Raw genomic sequence first — 18,174 nt, 5'->3', positions numbered from 1 at the left:
TTCTGGGGATTCGGGACTCGGAAGGAGCAGTCTGAACATAAGCACATCTGGAGTTGGACCAACCGTCTGTTTAGGCCTCATCTTTCCCCAAAGGCCAGGCAGATGCTGGAGAAGGCAGATTCATAAGAAAGACACAATGGTAATGTTCACACCTAACTCAGCATCTGGTCGTCAGACACATGTGACATTCGACCACCGAGGATGTAGAATCATCAAACTGTAGAGTTGGAAGGGACCACGAGGGTCATCTAGTCCAACCCCCTGCAATGCAGGAATCCTTTGCCAAATGTGGGGTTCAAACCCACAACCCTGAGAATAAGAGTCTCATTCTCTACCAACTGAGCTAACCCAGCCATTGTGTTCAGCTGCCAGTAAGTCATACATAAGTCTAAGTTTTAAAAATTATGCTAGTAGATGTTACAAATAGCTGGCAAAATGAGCTGCATAGTTCATCGTGCATTCTGTAAAAAAGTACTTGTTTCTTTGTTTTAAAAAGCTGTTAACAATATCAGCGCCTGTGTGTTCTCAAGGTGAAGGTGAGTCCCATTGCACAAGCATTCTGTGCACACAAGCTCAGTTGAATCCCACCCTTCACTTCCCCCCTCTTTGTTAGCTTTCCCCTTTTTCTCGTTAAATGTGCAAATAAAACATTAAAAAGGGATCTGTCATAAACTGTTTACACGTAAAGCACAATGAAGCACTGAGAAAACAGATCAAAAGTGAGATAACTGGTTCCATTAAAGGTATTTATTATTTCTTAAAACCAAGTGACTTTGAATGCATTTTCATATTTGAAAATGTCCAAAGCAAAAAATAAAGACATATATGATAAAGGTAATTCAGAAAAAAGATACAAAAGGGTTTAGACAAGGACCATTTGTTTATTTTTGCCCAAAAGAACCAGGCTGGACTTGATGAGCAAGGCCCCTTCCAACTCAAAGCCTCTATGATTCTAAATTATAGAACTCTCTCACGCTTCTGTCACCTGGCCTGGCAATAAGGAGAGTTGAGCCACTTTTTGCCTCACTCTGCAGGGCTCAGCATGGCACCTGAGTAAGCCCTGCTACTCACAAAAACGCAGGCCTTACCTATCAGCCATACTTACCCTGGTGGGATTGCTTATTTGGCTCCATCTCACCTCATTGCTTTCACAAAGTTACAATTACCAGGATTTTTCATAAGGAAGGCATGACAGGAAAGCCAGCTTAAATTTCTGGCACGTGTATGTCTCAATACATTTTTGAGGAGTTGTTGTTGTTTATTCACAATACATAGAGCTACTGAAGTTTGTGACGCTTTGCAGAATGTAAGATTTAATTTATGTTTTCATAGAATCATAGAATCATAGAGTTGGAAGAGACCACAAGGGCCATCCAGTCCAACCCCCTACCAAGCAGGAAACACCATCAAAGCATTCTTGACATATGGTTGTCAAGCCTCTGCTTAAAGACCTCCAAAGAAGGAGACTCCACCACACTTCTTGGCAGCAAATTCCACTGTCGAACAGCTTTTACTGTCAGGAAGTTCTTCCTAATGTTTAGGTGGAATCCTCTTTCTTGAAGTTTGAATCCATTGCTCCGTGTCCGCTTCTCTGGAGCAGCAGAAAACAATCTTTCTCCCTCCTCCATATGACATCCTTTCATATATTTGAACATGACTATCACGAAGAGTCGGACACGACTAAACGACTAAACAACAACAACATCATATCACCCCTTAACCTTCTCTTCTCCAGGCTAAACATACCCAGCTCCCTAAGCCGTTCCTCATAAAGCATCGTTTCCAGGCCTTTGACCATTTTGGTTGCCCTCTTCTGGACACGTTCCAGCTTGTCAGTATCCTTCTTGAACTGTGGTGCCCAGAACTGGACACAGTACTCCAGGTGAGGTCTGACCAGAGCAGAATAGAGTGGTACTATTACTTCCCTTGATCTAGACACTATACTCCTATTGTTTTGAGGTTGCTTTTCTGCTGCTAAGGAGCTTAGAATCTAAATTTTGACAGGAGGAAGATAGGAAGAATGTGGGCAGATGTCTTTACTTAGGCTTCTTTGCAGGGGCAACTACTAAGCCCAAAGTGATGGCATGGGCAGTTCTGGGTTAGATGGGATCTCAAACCTGGCAAATGGAAAGTGGCACATTTTTAACAAAACCATGAAAGCTGCAAATGGCAGAGCCTGTGGCATATCTGGAGCTAATAGGCAGCCTGACGGGGCTGGCAACTGTCATGGAAGTGGCATACAAAATTAGTATGTTGCTGCCCACTGCTCAGCTTTCTGAACAAGCAATTATTTAAGCCAAAGCAAGCTCACCAGCGGCTCTTTTGCAGAACCATCTAGAAGTTCAACACTATTGCCATTAGATCGTAACTTAAGGCACATAAGAGAAGCATCAATTCTAACTCCCCTCTGCTACCCTGCTTATCTTTTCTAAGGTAGTTCTGCATTTAAGTGGTGGTGCGTAGCTGCAGCTTGTGACCTTCTGAGATATTGGTGAAGGGGAAAGGTTGTCAATGGGTAGGAAGCCGGCTCAAGGCTGAGCTCCTGGAGATCTCGCGGTATGCATTGCGCAGCAGCACGTAAGGGAAGCAGGTCTCCAGCATATCAGTGGTCAAGAAGGACGATTCTTCCACAAGCTGAAAAAGAGGCAGGGGAAATGTGTACGTCAGGCATCCCCAAACTTCGGCCCTCCAGATGTTTTGGACTACAATCCCCATCATCTCTGACCACTGGTCCTGTTAGCTAGGGATCATGGGAGTTGTAGGCCAAAACATCTGGAGGGCCGCAGTTTGGGGATGCCTGGTGTACGTGGTTACCTTGTACTGCCAGCTAGCCTAAGGGCCACGGCATGGTGCATACTGGGGGCAGAAAATACAGTGATGCCTCGCAAGACGAAATTAATTCGTTCCGCGAGTCACTTCGTCTTGCGATAATTTTGTCTTGCAAAACGCGGTTTGCTGCAGCAAAAAACAACAAAAAACCCGCCAAAAAATTCGTCTTGCGAAGCACGGCCATATAAAACTTCGTCTTGCGAGTCACCAAAAACATCACAAAACACTTTCGTCTTGCGAGTTTTTCGTTGCGCGAGGCATTCGTCTTGCGAGGTACCACTGTATCCAGATTCTGCACCCCCAAGTATATTTTGGGTGTTGCCTGATGATACCAATGACACCACTACCTCAGAGTTGACACAGCAGGGCAAAAAATGTAGGGAAAGGGAAATGAAACCTGTGTCAAACCACTTTCAACAGTCCTAAAAACTATGGTAAACTCTGCAGTCTTGCTGTGTTATGATATCTGTTTCTATGACAATTCGACAGGTCCAATGGAAAAACCATGGAGCCTTGGATATGGGCTGGCTGGCTGGCATACTGTAAGCTTGACACCAAGGCAGGAGGCAGGTTTCTGAGAGAGGCAAAAGTGGGTGGGGAGAGACTTCACTTCCCATAATGTGCACACTTTTCTTCTGATGCACTTTCTCCTCTCGTACAGATTACAATACTAGTTTATCAGAGGAAAAAGTGGTAAGAGTGTATATACACCACAAGCAGAAAGTCCTCTTTCAAACCTGCTTTCAACTCTGGAGAGAGAGGGAAAACCACCATAATATGATCTGCCATTAGCCCAGGATGTTCAGGTGCTGAATTCCAAATAAATAACACAATGTTTACATTCCCACCTCTCAACGATATTACAAAAAAAAGGTGCTCTTAGTTTGGACAGACTATGTCAAACCTCAGGTCTGGCTGCTTTGAGTATTTGGAGTGGTAAGTTGCAACCTCTCAACTCCTTGTGATAGATAGGGAACAGAAAATCAGAGGATGATGAAGGTATCAGATAACTAGAAGTGCTCATACAGGTCAGATCATCTAACTCCATACCTCAAGGCATCCCTGACCGAGACCTGTCTGGTCTTTTTGTGCAAAGCTCCAGGGAAAGCAGATCCCCAAACCTTCCATGGCAGGAAGATACATATTGCAATAGCTATCAGCCTGCCATGGGAGGTTTGGGGATCTGTTTTCCCTGGAGCTTTGCACAAAAGGGCCAAGCAGGTCTGTGCTCTGTGGAATCACTTCCCCCACTTTGAACAGGTTAGAAGCTGGGACATCACTGAGCTGCATTTCCAACCCACCCCAGCTATCAGCCAAGAGCCACATTTCCCCCCTCTCATCCTGCTAGCAAGCCAAAAGGCAGCAAGGTTCTGCCTAAGCCAGTGTCAGAGCAGCAGCTATCCCAGCCCTCCAATTGGGACAGAGAGTGAACGCCATGCTGGCCAGCTCATTCCCAAGCTCCAGATTGAAACATTTGCATTTAAATTGCTTTTCCGCAAAAGCAGTTCGCCTGGTGAATATCAATCCCTCCAGGGAATCCAGGCACTCCCTAGCTGAGATGTCTCCTACCATCAGTAGAAGAATCAATAACCATCTCCCACTGCCATGGGAGCGCCTAATGGAGATGCATCACCTGCACTGCTTCAGGTACCAAAGTGTGGCCTCTTGCTTCTACAGACTGGATCTCTTCACCTGGCCTGAGACCACTTGGCTCTCTCCTCACTGGAGGCTCCTCTTCAAAGGACTACACCTGTGCTGCCAGTTTGCAACAAAAAGCCAACAGCATAGTCCTTCTCAGCAGTCTCTGCTATATAACCAGGGCCTTCACCTTTCCATTGCCCCTCCTGAGCAGACGACTTGTTTATCTATTTCTTAAAAACATAGTTTGGAGTATTGTGCAAAAGAGAAGGAAATATAGAAGAAAAAGGAACAGAAACTTTGCACCAAGGAGGCTATAATGTTCCAACTGGATGGTTATAACAGGATGTGTTGTGAGCATTATGGAGGAAAGGCTGGCTCAGAAGACACTTAGCATATGCACATAACCAAGAGAGGTGGAAATCATGGGGCTCCGTAATGAGAGAAAGAAGCATATTTCAAACATTGAGGATAAATCCAGAGTAGGTATCATAATTTCTGCTTGAGTGCGTTAAAATCTTGTGTGTGTCATCCTACTCATTTATGTGTCCTTTCAGATGTTTTAAAACCCTACTTCTAACAGAGTTTAATTTTGTGCTTTAATCACAAAAGCTCTGTTCCTAGCCAGCCACGGAAGCATGGCAAGCCCTGATCTGCTGCATCTTTACAAAGCAGTTCCTCCTCACAGGCTGTAGAAGGCAGCCTAGAGGACAGTCTGACTTTTCTGCTTCTGGGGCCCCATTTATGCATCCAGATGACTTCCTGCAGACCGATAAAATAAGCTTCAATCAAGAAAATACTTATCTTCCACCCCTCAAAGCAGCAAAGCAGGGTGATGATGACAGAGATGCAAGGTAAAAAGAGAGCTCAGCCTAGGCAGATTGGCCAGCCGGAGGGGGGCAGAAAAAGAAGGGGAGCCAGGAACAAGGGCGAGATGGAGAAGCCGCTGTTTCTGCCAGGACATTATTATTTTATTTTTAAAGCGGGGTGGCAGTTGTTTTTTAAGGGGGAGGGTGTGAGGGGAAAGGGGGCACACAGACACACACCTCAGGGGAAAGCGGGAAAATAAAGGGGATGGAAGGGGAGGACAAGGGGGGCGAGGGGGGGGATATGGACAGGAAACCCACTCAGAAGCGGATCCTGGAGCCTGAACTGCAGCTACTGTAAATCAAGGCACTTCCAATATTGAAACATCAATCCCACGTTGGCCAACATCTTAATACATCTTGAGACACAAGCGAGCAGCAGATCGGGGGGGGGACAGGGGGACGGGACGGACAGACAGACAGACAGTAAGACAGACGAGGGGGGGATGGAGGGAGGTGGCAGCTGAAGGCTCAATGGCCAACCTGACGGCTGGCAAAGAGACAAACACACCCACCCAAATATATATATGGAGAGTTTCTTCCTAGAAAAAAGGTGCCGGTACTGTGTACTGTTGTGTACCACCAGAAAAAAAGCATGGGCACCAATGTCTATTTTAAGTGTTTAAAAATAAAGCTATTATTCTTTTTTGCAATATTCAGGGATAATTAATCCCATTTTAAAGGTAGAGAAGGAGAGGACTGAGCAGTAGAGGTGTTGTCAGGGCAGGACTATGAAGCAGAATGAGCAAGAACATACACAACACACACCAAAAAAGATTTGCATGTTGATTCCTATATGGAAAGATGCAAGGATTTGAAGCTGCTGCAGGTCCTTCAATCTAGGACCTAAGGATTGCCAGGTGGGCATTCAGGTGGTTTGCTCCTACCCACCTCCAGCCAAAGGAGGGAACTTTGGGGCCGTTTCTAAAGAGCTTTAAGTGTTGTGCAGAAATTAAAAACCAAGGCTGTTACCGGTAGTACCCGTTGGCTCACAATGTAAGGGACACAATTTAGAAGGGAAAAGGAATGAGGGAGAGGGAAAATAGGACAGTGTGGGGTAGCTGGTGCTCCCTGATCCTTATAATAGTTTCTAGATCAGGCATGTCAAACCTGCGGCCCTCCAGATGTTTTGGACTACAATTCCCATCTTCCCCAACCACTGGTCCTGCTAGCTAGGGATCATGGGAGTTGTAGGCCAAAACATCTGGAGGGCCGCAGGTTTGACATGCCTGTTCTAGATCATCATCAGGCTTTTCTTGCTTGCCCAACAAGTCTGTGCTCTTTGAAACTTCTGTTGCTGGACACACACCTGCCTTACTTTGAACTCTAAAGGAGCTGGAACTGGAAAAAATTATATATGAGTATTCTCATAGGAGGCCCTCTTTTTTCTCATATGAGGCAGGGGTGGAGCTACCTGCCCCGGCAACCGAAGCGGTGAGGGGCAGGGCTAGCCACCCACATGGTGAGCCCCCTGCACGGCGAGCATCCTTAGCCATCCGCCTGCGCGGCGAGTGGGGGGGGGCGCTGCTAGCCGCCCGCATGGGGAAGGGCGCCAGTAGCCACCTGCGGCAGCATCCTCCCTAGTGGCCCACACAGTGAGTGCAGGGGTGGCGCGGTAATGTCACCCACCCTCACGGCTGACACCCGGTGTGCACCACACACACACCCCCGCACCCACCTTCCTCCACCAGTGTTCAGAGGAAGCCCCCATCCTGTTCAAAGTCCTTCCCCTATACTAGGATACTCACCAAGTGCATGAGGAGTGAAATGGATTCCCTGTTCTTGGTTTTCAGCCGGTCAGCTTCTTGTCCCAGATGTAAGAGGCTAACAGAGGCCAGCTAGGAAGACAGGGAAAAAGACAATAAAAGCCAAGTCAAACCTGTGGTCAACAGCAACTAGAGATGGAAAATCTTTCCAGTTTGCACCTGCACTGTAATCACTTTAAAGATTTTTTTTTAAAAAAACTGTTTTATCACTGATGTTTGCTGCCCTGGGCTCCTTTGGGAGGAAGAGTGGGATGTAATACATATAATAAATAAATAAATACATAAATAAATACATAATTTAACGGGTGCAATTAATCAGAGTTTAACTTGTAGGTTGGCTCAATTGGGGAAGTCTCCAGGCTTTGTGCCCTTAACAACCCTCGCTTAAACAAAGGAATATAGGGTCCAAAGAAAGAAATGTTTGTGTTCTCTAACACAAGCTAGCACAGTTGCAGGGAACCACTTTTTTTAAAAAAAATGAAAAGCAATGGGGGAGGCTGCATTCAAAAAAGAGGAAGGCCAAAGGTATTGAGATTAGATGCTTAATGCCTGGAGCCATTTTTTCCTGCTCAAAATTGCCTTCCTCAATCTGTTTTTCTCCCCACTAGGAAAAAAATTAATTTCCACGTGGGAGAGAGCATGGGCATAGCCAGGATTTTTGTTAGGGCGGGAGCAGGACTTGGGGGGGGGCAGAACCAACGTAATTGGTCAATTAGTTAAGTATTTCTATTGCTTTACTTGATGGGGGCAGCTGCTACCGGTAGTAGCATGCTTAGCTTTGCAAAGGCCCCTCCTCTACAGCCAGCAGGAAAACACAGGCTGCTAGCCTCCTAAGCTGGTAAAAAAAGTGGGTGCTTACTTCTAGCCAAGTGGATTGGTGGGTGAGGAATGGATCACTCTATTCTGCCTCCGCCAGCACATTGTGCTTTCCATGCTTGTGGTGGTGGAAGGGACTTTTCTTCCTCCACAGCTAAGATGGAAACCAAACAGTCTGGCAGAGCTGAAATGGAGTGGACCTGTCTTCTGCCAGCCCTCTCTCTTGCCTGCATACAATTCTGGCTCACCTATGACTACCAGATGAGTTGTTAAATACAGGGCTGATTTAAAAAAAAACAGATTTAAAACAATCAGCAGTCAAATGCAGCAACCAAAGAGGGTCAAGCTGCATAGGGCTCACCCTTCCACCAGATGTGAGTAAAATAATGAAAATGACTTTTCTTTCTTTAAAACGAAGAACCCTTTAAAAAAAACCCCAGTGTATTACATGCCAAAGAGAAACTCTCATTTTTCTTCAGAATCTTCATAAAAGCACCTTTCTTTTGTGCAATATGTCAATTTAATCAGCTCAAGTTAAAAGCTAGGGTATCTTTAATTGGTTCACAATCTCAGCAGCAGCATATCTAATTCTATTTGCCAGAGCAAAAAGAACATATTTTCCAGGTATTTTTTGCCATTCCTGTTCTGATAGATCTGCTACACAACAGGCAGAAATTCAAACAGTGAAATGCTTCTCCATCTTTTCACCTCCAGGTCATGGGAAAAGCTACCCTTGTTGAATTTCTGCTTGTTGGGGGAGATGGGAGAGGGGTGGTGACATTATCCAGGGGCCAGTACACTAACTTCCAATGCACCTGACTGCCTACTATGGGATCTCTGCTGAAATTAGCTGCAAGGAAACGTTTCACCTGGTGTGATGGTGCCAGAAACATGAACTGCCATTGCAGCTAATCAACAGATAAATCATACCAATTCCTGCAGGCCAGAAATAAGAAAGTGATCATGCTTAGCGGTCCCTCTATCCATCACCCACAGCCAGCGGGATCGACTCTTCTCATACTGCCAGCCATGGGATAATACAGTTGCGTGATACATGAGCAGCCTTAAATGTTAGAGGAAGAAAGCTATCTGTTGGCCTTGGGATCCATCCCCAATTGAGCACACAGGCAGTTAAAGTCCATGGAGGAGCCAGCAGTAAATTGCAGTCATATTCAATCTGGTGTCTCAGTGCTCCTGGAAGCAATATATGAGTTGTCTGCCAACTCTTGAAAAATTCTAAGTAGATAGAATCATAGAGTTGGAAGAGACCACAAAGGCCATCCAGTCCAACCCCCTGCCAAGCAGGAAACACCATCAAAGCATTCCTGACAGATTGTTGTCAAGCCTCCGCTTAAAGACCTCCAAAGAAGGAGACTCCACCACACTCATTGGCAGCAAATTCCACTGCCGAACAGCTCTTACTGTCAGGAAGTTCTTCCTAATGTTTAGGTGGAATCTTCTTTCTTGTAGTTTGAATCCATTGCTCTGTGTCCGCTTCTCTGGAGCAGCAGATAATTTGGTCACACCTGTGAATTCGCAGGCTGCTTTTTCCCTTTTCCCTTTTGCACCAAGTGGTAGCCCAGATTATGGGCATTCTCTCTTTCTGGCCTATGGGAGGCAAGAGGCTTGATACCTTCCTTGCAAGGATAAGAAGGCAACAAGCTTTGTGTCTGGCTGTGAGCAATGCCCTAGTGGGGTTTCGAGCAGGCCAAAGGGGAAGCAAAGAATGGTCTGTTAAGACCCCAGCAGATGTGATGGGTGAGTGGCAATGGATTTTCAGACACACACACACCACAATCAGTCCCATATGTAACATTTCCATGGTGACCACACTGGAAGAATGCTGTATAATTAAAAAAAACCAGGAGACTTCAGATCTGCCCACCATGTAATAAGGCCACATAGTCCCAGCGTTTCTGCAGCAAATGAAAATGAAATGAAAAAGAAACTGCTTCTCAGTAATCAACAACTCACTAGCAAGCAAAATTTCCAGTAAGCAAGGGAATATTTTTGTCTTATTATTAGGGCATTGAAAAAGACAGGTGGGGGGGGGTCTTCTAGTATGCCACCTGTACCACAAATGCAGTATATCTAGCTGAATGGCACATTCCTGAGCATTTGTTCAGAACAGCAGAAGGCATCTGTTGTAAATGCTCCCCTTATCAGGACTCTCAAAAACCAGGCAAGCAACATTTTTATCATGCAGTCCCAGGATGAGTGCTTTTTAAAGCCTGATAAAAAGAGGCAGATCTTACAGTATGAAAGAAATCATTGCATCTGATTTTAAAGTTTAGTTCACATGACACAGAGTTCCAGCCTGCACAGGAGCATGCAGCTGGAGATGAAGACAGCAGCTTTTGTTAAAAACAACAAACAGGCAATTATCACATTCAGAGCATTTCCCCTGCATTACCATATTAATCCTTACAACAGTGCTGCGAGGTGGTCCAATATGAATATTGCCACCTTAATACTGCAGATAAGAATGCTGAGGCTTATTTAAGACTGCAATCTCATATCCACTTCCCTGGGAGTGTGTGCCATTGAGCACAATGGGCCTTACTTCCGTGTAGACATGTATAGGATGGTGCTGCAAAGGAGTCGGCAATTAAGCTGAGACTCGAATCAGCAACTTCTAACATACCGTATATTCCGGTGTATAAGACGACTGGGCGTATAAGACGACTGGGCGTATAAGATGACCCCCAACTTTCCCAGTTAAAATATAGAGTTTGGGATATACTCGTCGTATAAGAAATACGGACTTCCGGTTCGTCGCGGCGGTGAGAAGGACGCAGGGACTTCGCGTGCCGAGGTCCCTGGCTTCTCGGAGGGGGGGGAAGTCCGCAGAGCGAGCGGACTCCCCGTAAAAGCATCGGATAGAGAGTTCCGATGACTTAGGCGTCCAGCGGCTGCTCCGTTCGGCGGATCCCCCGCCGCCCGAGAGCTCAATAGAGCGATCGTGAGCCGGCGGGGTTGAACCGCGGGAGCCATTTTGGGCCACATCTTACCTCCGGGAAGCGAAGCTCCGAGTCCTGACCCGGCAAGCGGCGGATTTTTCCGATTTAAATTAAAGATTTCCAAAGAAGTAAGTGGAACTTTGATCTGGACTTTAAATTTGCTGATTGGAAAAATAGGAGAGACTGTAAAGTAACGGAAGTCGGTCTCTTCCTAATGGGAAACTGGGAGGCGATCTAAAAAAAAAAACCTAAGCCGAACAACGAAAGAATTTGGAGTTGTGGACCCGAGAGGGAAAAAAAGACTTTTTTGGAACCATCTCAGCCCCCGAGTCCGGCACCCCTTGAGGTACAGCGGCATTAAGGGGAAGAGTGTTTGACAGCTGTCAAAAGCTGTCAAACTGTTAAAAGACCGGGTGGATTGATTGCATTGTTGAACAGTTAAAAATTGTTTGAAAACGTGATAGAACCATTTAAATTGGAAGTAAGAACGGATTTGGGATTGAGTTAAGAACTAAGGAAAAGAACAGCCAAAATGGAGTCGATCGTCTGAGAAAGGAATTTTCCAGTACCCATTGTTCCCTACCCCCTGTTTATCTGTGGTTACAAGAAGTATGAAAACAAAGCTTTCTCGAGCCTTCCAGGAGACTGTGCTGAACTATTTGCTGTCATGGGAAGACTTTTACAAGGAACGGCAACATCTCAACTTATCGCCAGTCGAGACTGAAGTCCAAGTCCAGGACTTTGAGGATAATTTAGATTTGGAGACTGCTGAATCTGAGACTGTGTGTGAGGAGAAACAATTGGATGAAAGTATTGAAGAGGACTTGGACTATGACAAATTTGTTTGGGATGAAGCAAAATATGATTTCCAAAAGGAAGAAAAACAAGCAGAACAAGAAGATGAGAGACAAAGGAACTTAAAGACTAAGGGAATTGAAGATCCTGGAGGGGTTAAAATGTGGAGTGGTGTTTTTGAGGGATGGGAAGGACAGGGGCAGGGGGGGGGCAAAGGTCTGGAGATGGATTTGGGAAAGAATGGGTGTGGGGTAAAAACTCTAGTTAAAAGGTATTGTTTTGGTTTTTGAAAGACGGTTTTCGAAATCTTGGCATGATAATGGAAACGCTGAACCAATTGGGGGGAAAAGACTTAGGGAGAGGAGATGGAATGTAAAAAAGAAAGGGAAAAAAGTTATGTTTTCTTAAGGGAGGATAAGAATGGTTTGGGAAAAAATTTTTAAGTTATTGTAAATTTTTGTAAGTTAAGTGAAGTGTTTAGGCAAGAAAGCTGCCTACCCCCCTCTCCTTATTCTGAGGCACTCAGTGGCAGGGGGTGCCCAGATGGGTGAGGAGGAAATGGAACCTTGGAAGTGCTGTGCCCTGCGGGTTCCTCTTGTGGCAGGAGGGGACCTGTGGGAGGGCAGCATGAAAAAGGAGGAGGATTGAGTTAATATTATAAGATTAAGATTTGAAACTGAGTTGGAAAATTCGCCACAAGTAATCAGAATTTGTTAGGAAAACCATGAGGAAGACTATCGAGGGAGTCGCAATTAAAATGTTAAAATAACAAGAACTGGGAAGTTTCAACTTTTCCCAATTTTCTTTCTCTTTTTTTTCTTTTTTGTTTGTGGTGTTGTATGTTTGTAAATATGATTATGAAAGAGTTGGGGGATGCAAATCCCCATAACTCCTTCCTCCCTGTTCTCTCAGTGGCAGGGGGGGGATAGGGGGGGAGGAGGGAGGGGGGAAGCTGAACTCAACTCACAATTGGACCCCTTTGATTCTTAAAGCACACGGGTTCCACTGGTGGCAGAAGTGGACCGGTGGGTGGAGGGAAAATGAAGGGACAGTGCTATATTGTATGTTTAGTCTGTGTCTGTCTTTTTTGAAAATCAATAAAAATCTTTAAAAAAAAAAAAAGAAAGAAATACGACCCAGCATATAAGACGACCCCCGACTTTTGAGAAGATTTTCCTGGGTTAAAAAGTAGTCTTATATTCAGAAATATACAGTAGTCTATTCTTTTAACTGTTATGCTATGCAAACCTCTCTCCAGGCTTTTGTCTTTGTTTATACAGCACGCCTTATATTTTGTCTTTGTTTATACAGCACACCTTATATTTAGAAGCAGCATTAAACTAATCAAGGTTGAAGGCTTTGTCTGTGGATAGATAACCCCAGCTATGCAGGGCCCCCAAAGCTCTACATTCAATGCAATGTGTTCAATGCATGCTATCGCCCACAGAAAATCAAGAGCTTCACTTACCATCAGGAATTCCTTGAGATGAATCTCAATGTTCTTGTTGTAGATTGTAAAGAGAGCAGCCGATACTTGGATGATGGCTTTGGCTAGGCAGTGGGTGTTGTTGATGAAGCCTATGCACAAACACACAGGGGGGGGGAAACTTACACCAATTCCAAACTTTTTAAACAGCTAAGTGGACCTGGGGACTGGCACTTGTCTATGGAGGTAAGTGCGAGCCTTGACCCCTCTCAGTTAAGCACGGCCTTGGAACACTCACAACACTCACAACAGAATGGACTGATGCAAACCAAACCAGATCACTTTTCTCCCTGTTACATTCAGGTCTCCATCTCTCCCACCTTCCTGTGTGGCTCCTATTAAATGTTCCTGGTACAGTGGTGCCTTGCTTAACGAATGCCCTGCTTAACGAAATTTCCGCTTAACGAAAGGATTTTTCGAGCGGAGCTTGCCTCGCTAGACGAATGCGTTTTACGAAAAATCCGTCTAGCGAATCGCAGTTTCCCCATAGGAATGCATTGAAATTCAATTAATGCGTTCCTATGGGCAAAAAAAGTCGAAAAAAATTCAGTGCATTCCTATGGGATTCGCTAGACGAATTTTTCGCTATAAGAAAAGACCCGTGGAATGAATTAATTTCGTCTAGCGAGGCACCACTGTACCTAAGTTTTTGAAACACCAGGCTGGGCTGCTGTAATTTGTAGTGTGTGTAGCTATCTTTAAAGATGCTCCAGAAACTTAAAGTGGTGCAAAATGCAGCCACCCGGGTACTGGTGGGGCCCATACAGTTACAACACACAACACCAATATGATACCCGTTGCCCTAGTTGCCAGTATGATGCCATTTCCAAGTTAAACTGCTCATTTTAACCTTCAAAGCCCTAAACAGTTGTGAGCTGGGTTACTTGAAGAACTGCCTTCTCCCATCATCATTATGTCTATACACTCGAGATCTGCTCCCAAGTCCTGACTTGCATGCTTATCCATGAGCAACAGGGCTGGTAGAACTCTGTTCCAAGTGTGATCACACAAACTCCATCACTTCAAACAGGCACTGAAAGCTTATTTGTATACTGTGACCTTATTGCATTGATTTTAACTTGGCCTGAAATCCACGGTGCTATTTTATTGCCGTTGTAATGGAATTTTATGATTCTGCTAGTGTTGATAGTATTCACTGGCTATATATTTCTTACACCCATTACTTTTAGGGTTATTGTTTTAGTTTAAAAGTATCTGTTTTATATATTGTTGTATATTTGCCTCAGCTAAATTACATGTGTATCACCTTGTGAGAAAGTTTCTATTTAAAAGGCGGGACCTAAATCTTTTTTTAAAAAAACAAACTTTAACAAATTTCCCAGAGATCACAAAAAAAGAATTATCCGTACCCTCACAGCAATTGGAGGAGGGCCATAGCTCAGTGAAAGAGCATCTGTTTTGCATGCAGAAGGTCCCAGGTTCAATCCACGTAGGGCTGACTCTTGTCTGAAACCCCAGAAAGCTGCTGCTGTGTAGACAATACTGAGCTACACAGACTAATGGTCTTCCTATGTTCCTGGGGATTCCAGCTCGGTGGCGCACTTCTTGTTCAGCCAATATGTAACTGGCTTGTGACAAGGTGGTGGTGGTGGTGGTTGTTAGCTGGCCCTGCCACACGTTGCTGTGGCTTTTTGTGTTAAATGGACTTTTTTATGTTAAATGGACCTTGAGAGTCCCCCTTCAATTTGCACACAATCATACGCGTGTTCTGTAAAATTTTGCCCTTTCCCAACCCTGACTCCCCTACCCACGCGTGTTCTGTAAAATCCCCCCACCCCACCCCGACACATTTATCCTACCCAAAGGCACGGCCCTGTAAAAGGCCCATATTCAGTTGGTTGTGGCCTGTGGCCTAGTCAGTTATCCCGGCTAGGCAATGCTGCGGCCTAGTCAGTTCTCCTGGCTGGGCAATGCTGCAACCTAGTCAGTTCTCCCGGCTGGGCAATGGTGTGGCGTAGTCAATTCTCCCGGCCGGGCAATGCTACGGCCTAGTCAGTTCTCTAGGCTGGGCAATGCTGTGGCCTATTCAGTCGGCTGGGCAATGCTGGGCCTTGTTGCTGCAAAAGGCCTGTTTTCAGTTGGTTGCCGTGGGATTATGTGATGTCACTGATTGTCTGCAGCCAATGGAGACGCTGCTTCTCCGTTCTATTTCCCAGCATGCACTTTCGTCTGAGTGGGGAGACTTTGAACACGGGGTTTTGGGGTTTTTACATTGCACAGGTGTGACATCTGTCTTCGAAAACGGTATGGGCTTGCTCTTGTAGTCACATTTGACTTTGTGTCAAAATTTGAACGCAATCGGTCAAGCGGTTTCGTTGAACATTGGAGACGAACACACATGCCCAGTTTACATTTATATATATATAGATTATTATTTACTGAATTTATATACCACCCTATACCCAGGGGTCTCAGGGTGGTTCCCCATCCCCTGACCTCAGGACTGATCCAGATTTTCTCTCCCACCCACCACTTACCCATGCTGGCTTTTTCCAAAGAAAGAGAATGGCCAGTTCTAAACTTACTTTTAAATAAACTTGTTTCATATAATATATAGTTTGGCACCTGGGAGAACCTTACTGAACCCCAGAATCAGCTGGACCAACAATGTTTAAGCACCACACTCCGCACAAAGCTCTTATCTAGATGAGGAGGAGGTGCATTAGAGGGATGAGAACAGTGCATAAAGAGGCCACTGGCTGTGCTAGGAGGTTTTGTTCTCCATCCGCTCCCATTTTTACCCTCACCACAATTTTGTAATGTGGACACGTGGAGAGACAGTGGTTGTCCCAGGCTCATCCATCATCCAGTGAGCCTTGTGGCTGATTAGGGATGTGAACCCACATTCCCAGGCCCTAGTATGGCACTCTAACCACCACACCATGCTAGCTGCCACATAGAATGAGAGAAAGCAAAGAGCTACACTCAGGGATGCCCACAGGGCAGAGACAGCCCCTTTGACATGGTGTTGGGCTACAACCCCTGCCATTCATCGCCACTAGCCATGCTGGCTGATTGGAGCTGTGGCCCAAAGCTGTCTGAAGTTTACTTGTGGGCTACCCCTGCATGAGGATGAGGGACAAACCTACTTCCTGCCCTGCCCTTTCATCTTGCATAGCCTTATCCTGAGTTCTTCTTTGGGATGAAATGCCGGCCTCCATAGAGATACAGACAATGAGAGCATCATATCACAAATCACTAAGCAAAAGGAGGTGCTGAGCAGGAAGCTATCACCACCTGCAGTCACTGTGACTAATACTTGGCAGGCGTCTCTGCCTTGCAGATTTTCCATGAGTGAGCGGATCGATACAGGAGGTTTGGGGAGGGAGCTGTAAGCCTGCACCCTGCTTCTTACCGTCTATCTCGGTGGTGTAGACTGAGGAAGGGTCTGTGGCCAGCAGCGGCAGAGACACGGCTATGAAGACCAGCAGCAAGCAGGCAGCCTTGTAGTCCTCCTCTGCGGAAGAGCTGTCTATCAGGGAGGCAAAAGGAATGATGTATAGGAGGAGATTTCAGTAATAAGCCTGATTTGCACTGTTGGTTCCTCTCTCCCCCCAGCTCGGCTGCTCGGCAGACTTGACCGGGGGGGGGGGAACCCTAGCAGAAAAAGGGTGGTGGTTTTTTTTACAATTGTAGCAGCTGTGACAGGCCAATAAATTATCTGATGGATGGAGCTGGTGAGCTGAAGAGAACTGACACGGCTTGGCTCCGCTTGAATCCACACGTGTGTGTCGGTGAGACATGGAAGAAGAAACGAAGAGAAAAAGTTCAGCATTGGCAGTGGGGTGTGGGGGTGTGCAGGGACTCTGGACTACTGCACCTTAGACAGCCAGGTGCGCCCAGCAGCATGGACCATTGAGCATCTGTGTCTGACTTGCTTGGATTCAGAACATAAGAAATGCCAGCCCACCCCTCTTCCAACCAGGGAGAATCAGGACAGCACTACTCTTTGATAGCAGCCCTCCCGCATGGAGAGAAGCCTTGGGCTGGCGGGGCAGTGGCGGGGAGATTGTACAACAATTGCCCTGCAAATGTAGCCAGTGACTAAGAGGTAGACTAGTTGCAGCCACAGAACTATGGCATCCCAAGGCAGCAGGAAAAATAGTATGCAAGATTTTTGAGAGGCTGGCCAGCCTTGTGAAAAACCTCTTTTACAAAGACAGGTTCTACAGAAGGGAGACTCAGGCCAAGGGTAGAAATGTGCTCCCTCCTGGCATCTCTATTCAGCCCTCCAGACTCTCCCCCAGGCCCCTCCCGCCCCACCACTCCTCCTTGAGTACTTTTGCCTTGTTGGAATGGCTCCTTGAGCTGTGAAAATGCTTCTCACTTGCCTGGATGGAGAGATGTTCCTATTTGTGGACAGTATAGAAACCTCTGCCTTTTCCCTGGCTGCAAAGAAGTGTGCATGCACACGAAAGCTCATACCTATGACAAACTTAGTTGGTCTCTAAGGCGCTACTGGAAGGATTTTTTTATTTTGTTTTGACTGCGTCAGACCAACACGGCTACCTACCTGTAACTAGGTTATATCCATTACTAATCCCACTTTTGATTGCAGCTCTCAAAAGGATTCAGACAAGGACATGTGCCCCGCCCCCGCCTGGTCCTAGAGCATGTTAGGGAATAGCACAGGCTCCGTTTGAGGCCAGCACAGCAGGGAGGCAATTGCTTGGTTGGCTAAAAACAAAACTTTGGAACATACTCCCATGAGAGGCAGGGACTCTCTTTCCTTGAAGGTTTTTAAGCAGGGGTTGAATGGCCGTCTGTCATGGATGATCTAGCTGAGATTCCTGCATCGCAGGAGCTTGAACTAGATGATCTCAGGGTCCCTTCCAACTCTACAATTCTATGATTCTTAGTGATTGTAGATGCAAAGCTGGGAAGAGGAGTGAAAGCAGAAACTACAAGCAACCAAAGAGTGAAGTAAAGAATGGAAGCCTCAAACCCCCATGATCAGTCCCTGTGTCAGCTAAAACAGGGAGATTAAGCTACTGCTG

General features: G+C 45.8%; 1 protein-coding gene across 1 annotated transcript in view; it reads right to left on the bottom strand.

The window, feature by feature from the left end:
• Positions 1-732: 732 nt before the first annotated feature.
• Positions 733-18,174, bottom strand: part of NCKAP1L (NCK associated protein 1 like) — a 72,823-nt gene continuing 55,381 nt past the window's right edge. The window contains exons 28-31 of the mRNA XM_035101287.3: positions 16,533-16,649; positions 13,139-13,248; positions 7,082-7,171; positions 733-2,634 (exon numbers count right to left, since the gene is read on the bottom strand). Coding sequence (XP_034957178.3) covers positions 2,509-2,634; positions 7,082-7,171; positions 13,139-13,248; positions 16,533-16,649 — 443 coding nt within the window. The 3' untranslated portion in view covers positions 733-2,508. The remainder of the gene's footprint in view (positions 2,635-7,081; positions 7,172-13,138; positions 13,249-16,532; positions 16,650-18,174) is intronic.

This window comes from Zootoca vivipara, chromosome 2 (genome assembly GCF_965207765.1).
Source record: "Zootoca vivipara chromosome 2, rZooViv2.hap1.1, whole genome shotgun sequence".
In the NCBI taxonomy this organism is placed as follows: Eukaryota; Metazoa; Chordata; class Lepidosauria; order Squamata; family Lacertidae; genus Zootoca; species Zootoca vivipara.
This window is presented reverse-complemented; position numbering and strand designations above follow the sequence as displayed.